At 49.7% G+C, this 5,899-nt stretch overlaps 1 protein-coding gene across 1 annotated transcript; it reads left to right on the forward strand.

The window, feature by feature from the left end:
* The first annotated feature begins 3,811 nt into the window (after window positions 1-3,811).
* FAM156B (family with sequence similarity 156 member B) lies at window positions 3,812-5,149 on the forward strand. The gene has a single exon (XM_081808857.1). It carries the CDS (start codon window positions 3,812-3,814, stop codon window positions 4,451-4,453), a length of 642 nt encoding a protein of 213 aa, XP_081664983.1. The 3' UTR covers window positions 4,454-5,149.
* The last annotated feature ends 750 nt before the right edge of the window (window positions 5,150-5,899 follow it).

The following is a 5,899-nucleotide window of genomic DNA, read 5'->3' on the forward strand; positions in this document are numbered from 1 at the left end:
TCTCCTACAGCCTCAAATTCCTCCTGGTGAAAGGGCAGTCACTCTGCCTCCCCGAGGTTTGTTGGGAGACCTGCAGGAGACGACAGATGTGAAACACGGAGCTGACATTACCTGGCCCGTGGAAGGCACAGAGTGAGAGGTGGCATCATCTGTCCCCCTTCTTTAATCCACAGCAGCTGGCCTGCAAATGGCACGATCTCCTTCTCTCATGTCCCATTGTGTACACGTGCCACACTTCCTTTATCCACTCCTCTGTTGACTGACAGTTCGGTGGTTTCCATTATCCTGGCTCGGCGGGTGAAAGCTGCAGTAGAAATACGGGAGTGCGGACAGCTCTTTGAGGTGCCGATTTCAGTTCTTTCGGACGTAGACCCAGGGGTGGGATTGCTGGGTCATATGGTAGGTTTTTTGGTTTTTAGTTTTTGTTGTTTTGGAGGGGGGCACCCCGATATGAGCAAGAACCTATGACAGTTTTAGTTTTAACTTTCTGAGGAACCTCCGTAGTGCTTTCCGTTGTGGCTGCGCCAGGTTGCGTCCCACCGCCAGGGCACGAGGGTTCCCGTGTCCCGCATGCCCAGCGACACTTGGGACCCGCTGTGTTTGGTAGTTGCTCTGACGAGAAGCTTCCTCACTGTGTGCGGCCCGATAGCTCATTGTGATGTTGACTGGCCTTTCCCTGCTGATGAGGGATGTGGAGCCACTTTCCATATGCCCTTTGGCCATTTGTATGGCTTCTTTGGAGAAATGTCTATTCGAATCCGTTGCCCATTTTTACATTGGGTTGTTTGTTTTCTTGCTATTGAGTTAGGAAAGTTTGTTATACGTAGTGAAAATCAACTCCTTGTCAGATACGTGGTTTGCAAATGTTTTTGCCCATTTTGCAGATTGCCTTTGCGCCTTGTTGGTGGTTTCCTTTTCTGTGCTGAAGCTTTTAAGTCTGATGTAGTCGCACTTGTCTATTTTTGCTTTCCTTGCCTGTGCCGTGGGTGTTGATTCCACGAGATCATTGCCAAGACCAATGTCATGCAGCTTTACTCTACGTTTTCTTTCAGGAGTTTCACAGTATCGGGTCTTTTATTGAATCTTCAATCCCCTTTGGGTTGATTGTCGTGTGTGGTGTAACAGAGGGTCCAGGGTCATCCTTCTGCACGTGGGCATCCGGTTTTCTCAGCGCCATTTGTCAAAGAGAGTGTCCTTTCCCCGCCGGGTATTATTGGCATCCTCGTCAAGATCAGTTGACGGTACATGCCTTGGGTTTATTTCTGGGTTCTATTCTGTTCCATTGGTCTGTGTCTGTCTTTCCGCCAGTACCATACTGATCTCCTTACTGTAGCCTTGGACTGTGTTTTGAAATGAAGGACTTTGGTACCTCCAGCTGTGTTCTTCCTCAAGGTGGCCTTGGCTGTTCTGGGTCTTGTGTTGTTCCAGATGCATTTTAGGATTGTTTTTCTGTTACTGAGAGGTGCCGTTGGGATTTTGATAGGCATAGCACTGAGTCTTTCATTTTTCTTTGTAATCAGATGATGTTGCTTAATCAGTTATATGCTAAATCTGAGGATTGCCTTAGTTGGTTTTCAGTTACTGAACCACCCTTGCTTTCCTGGACTAACCCACTTGATCATGGTGTGTTTTCTCTGAATGGATTGCTGGATTCCACTGCTGGTATTTTGGTGGGGAATTTTGTGCTTGTGCTAAGAAAGAACATTGGTCAGTGGTTTTCTTTTCTTAGTATCAGTGAAATGCTGGCCTCCTAAATCACTTGCAAGTGTTTCCTCCACTTAGTTTTCTGGAGGAAATTGTGTAGAATATCTGCGTGTGTCTGTTTCTCCTGTCGATATTTGGTAGAATTCACTGGCGATACCATCTGGGATTGTCGTCAGAGGTTTTAAACAACTGAGTCAGTTTCTGTAAATGATACTGAACTGTGCATGTTATTTCGCCTTGGATAAGTTTTGATGGTTTATGGGTTTCGGGTAATCAATCCATTTCCTAGCTGTTGCATTTATATATGTAGATTTGAACGTAACATTGCCGCCTAGTTTCTTTCATATTTGCTGGGTCTCTAGCAAAATCTCCTCTTTCATCCCTGCTATTGGTAACTTATTTCTCCCTCCCTAAATCGCCATCTCTGATAACCACAAATCTGATTATCTTTTCACACCCTGAGCCGAAACCAAGAGTCAGACGCTCAACCAACTGCACCACCCGGGCGCCCCGTGATTTCTTTATTCTCCACATCCCAGCGAGCATTTTTATCTCTTGTCTTTTTGATGCTAGCCATTCTAACAGGTGTGAGGTGATACCTCATTGTGGTTTTGATTCGCATTTCTCCGATGATTAGCGGTTTGGAGCCGCTTTTCATGTCCCTGTTGGCCATTTGTACGTCTCCTTTAGAAAACTCTCTAAGCACAGCCTTTATCCGTCTTTAAATTGGACGATTAGCCCTTTTGCCGTGGAGTTGTATGAGTTCTTTCTATATTTTGGATATGAACCCCTTGACGGATACACGGTTTGCACATATTTTTTCCCATCCTATAAGTTGTCACCTCGTTGGTGGTTTCTTTGGTGTGCAGCAGCTGTTTAGTTACATGTAACCCCACTTGTTTCTTTTTGATTTTGTTGCCTGCGCTTCGGGGGTCATATCCAGGAATTTGCGGCCAAGACCCAGTGTCAAGGAGCTTTTCTGTCATGTAGCCTTCCAGCAGTTTTATGGTTTCCGGCCTTACACTGAAGTCTCTAATCGACTCCAAGTACATTTTTGTGTGTATAAGCCAGGCGTCCAGCTTTCTTCTTTGACGTGTGACTATCCCATTCTCCCAGCACCATTTATTGAAGACACTGTCTTTTCTCCGCTGCGTATTCTTGATTCCTATGTCAAATATTGGTTGACGGTATATGCATGGGGTCATCTCTGGGCTCTCGATTCTGTCCCGTTGGTCTGTGTGTCGGTTTTTATGCCAGTGCCACACTGTTCTGATTTCCCTGGCTTTGTCGTATGGCTAGAAAGCAGGAAGTGGGATGTATCTTGCTCTGCTCTTCTGTTTTTCTTCTTTTCCTTTCTCAGTCCCGTGAGAGGTGTATCGATTTTATGGATCATTTCAGAGAAGCAACTTTTGATTTGAGTTCCTCTAATGTGTCTTGTTAGAAACGTCATTGATTTCTGTTCTTATGCGTTGGTAAATTCTTATTTATTCTTACGGGGAATTTTCAAATGATGTCCGTAGGCTTGAATATCCTTTTTAAGGAGATGAAAGCCAGTGAAACTTGAAATGAATGTGTCCCTCCCCGTGGTGAAATGCTTAGATTTTAGCAAATGTCTGCTTTTCGAAAGTACATGAACACCTAGGAGGAGAGCGCAAGCCGGTCACGCATGGATTGTTCTTAAAGTGATGCTTGAGAACGGTTATAAAACGTCCGCAGGAATTACCGTGGTTGACTGCGGGACATCATTTTGCATGGCGGGTCACGTGGGTGGACGCGATAATGGCTGTCACTTCTGAGACCCTGGTTATATGCCGTCAGTGTTCTGAGCTCTTGGAACTGTATTATCTCATTGAGAGCACAGAACAGTCCCCGCGACTAGGGCTCATTGTCGTCCCCATCTCACAGATAGGAGACAGAGGCCCGGAAAGCTGAAGTCAGAGGAATAATAACAGGTTTTCTTTCTTCTTTTATCACCACGTGTTGCAGTCTGGGTTCTTCCGGCCGTGCCCGTCCCTCCGCTACCTTCCAGCTCTTTGAGAACCTTCATCTTCACCGTCCTGTCTAGACCCAAGGGCCGGGCGGAGCTGTGAGCACCGACGACGCCTCCATGGATCCAGTCCAGAAATGTAACTCAACACTGATTCCCGAATCTTCCCCGATGAGCTCTGAAGAGACCTCCCGGGAAGTCACAGCAGCCTCCCCTCCTTCCTTCTCAGAACTGCTAATGATGGGCCTCGGTGACCTCAAAACCAGTCCGGGCACCAGACACCCTGCCCCTCTGCCAGAGGGGCTGCTCCAGCAGCGGTACAGGGATGAGAAAACCCTCCAAGAGAGGCGGTGGGAAAGGGCAGCGTCCCCTCAGCGGAAGAGAACACTTCTGGGGCACGTGAGACGGCGACACCTCGATCACGTGGCACCTTACCGGGTCGAGAGGAAGGCCAGGATCTCTTCCTCGGGGGATAGGGATCCGAACAGATTCCGATGTGAATGTCGATACTGCCAGAGCCATAGGCCCAGCGTCTCCGGGATGCCCACAGAGAGGAAAGGGGCCCCGCATCCTTCCTCCTGGGACACGCTGGTGCAGGGCCTCAGTGGCTTGACCCTCAGCCTGGGGACCAGCCGGCCCGGCCTTCTGCCCGAAGGGGTGCTCCAACAGCAGGAGAGAGAGGAGAAGCTCCAACTGGAGATGCAGCAGGAAAGCAAAAGAATGTTCCAGAGGCTCCTGAAGCAGTGGTTGAAAGAAAACTGAGGCTCTCGTCCTCACGTGACAGAGATCTGAACGGATTCAGACGTGGAGGCTGGTGTGGCCAGATCCTGAGCGTGGGTTCCTTTTGGGGACCGAACAGTAAGCAGTCAGAGAAGTCAGAGAAGGAGCAAAAGCAGCGTGAGGACTGGACACTCGGTCCGTGTGAGCGTGGAGCCAGTCCCGGGAAGGGCCTACCCTTTCCTGCCTGGAATTTCTGGGTCACCGTGGGGCTTTCTGTGGTTCACTGCGTACCAGAGGTCCTTAACTTCTGTGTTTCGGCTCCCATGATGCATGTTGTCACTTCCCCACCCCGGATGTCTGTCTCTCCTCCCTGCCTCGTCGTCGGTAAGATATAGGGTTTCTCTGTAGCATGAACGCCCTGGTGATGGCCATGTGCTTTCGTGCCGTGTCACTGACCGCCTCCCAGAAGCAGCACTAGGTCTGCTGGGATGCCCGTGCGCTCAACTGAGCCCCACTTCCGAGAATCTGACGCTAAATCGAGAATCTGGCGGAAAGGGACGTGGAACTGGAACGTGGGGGTTCACCGTGGTGTTCTCTGTGTAAGCCGTTATGAATACGCTGAGCTAAACGTAGGTCAACGCTTCCCTGCTTCGTGGCATTGATGGTATTCCCCTTGGCGGAATTGCTGGTGGGTTGCCTCGTCATGCGTACCAAATAAATCTGCGTATGAAAGGAAAATAGCTTTTGAGTTCTGGTTTCTTGATCCCTGTTGCTTTGTTCTTTGTTAGATCTGAGATGACGACATTTAAATCCTAGAGCAGCAGATCACGGTTTATCAGGCGGAGCTGTAAACTGTGCGGATTTGGGGCAGGGGACGGGGAGGGCACCAGGGAGCAGCGTCACGTCACCGTCTGCGGCCCTGCAGCAGGACCGGCCTTCACGTGATCCAGGAGCAAGGGGAGGAGAGTCTTCCTGCCCATAGAGAATTGGAAGCAGAGTCCGCTGCACACGGTAGGAGCTCCCGCGGGATGGTGCCGGTTCCCCTGGCCTTAGGATCTTCAGGGGCCATTCCTCGTTCGTTGCCTGGTGGCCCTGGGTTGGTGCATGGGAACGGCGGTTTCATGCCTGCTGCGGGACAACCAGAGCATCGTTGAATTATTGGAGAGTCGTTTGGGGATTTAGGCACGTGCCTTTTCATTTCAGGATTCATTGAATGAATCGGTCTCCCCCCCGCCCCGCACCTCCCCTCCTCCCCACACACAAACACAGGATCCAATGCTGTGTACCCACGAAATGCCCATGCGATTCCTCTAAACTGACAGTAAACTCTGCTTTCTGTCAGGCTCTATTTTTAGGTAGTCCCCAAGGCTGTGTTGCTGCCAAGATCTACGAGTCTCCCGCAGAGGGAAGTGGCTTGAGCACAGGTATGTTGATTATGTTCTCAACTTGTGATCTCATCTGAGAGCTGAGGAGCTCACCTGACCCCGC

The sequence above is a fragment of the Leptonychotes weddellii genome, chromosome X (assembly GCF_054177405.1).
Source record: "Leptonychotes weddellii isolate Sample4059 chromosome X, ASM5417740v2, whole genome shotgun sequence".
NCBI lineage: Eukaryota > Metazoa > Chordata > Mammalia > Carnivora > Phocidae > Leptonychotes > Leptonychotes weddellii.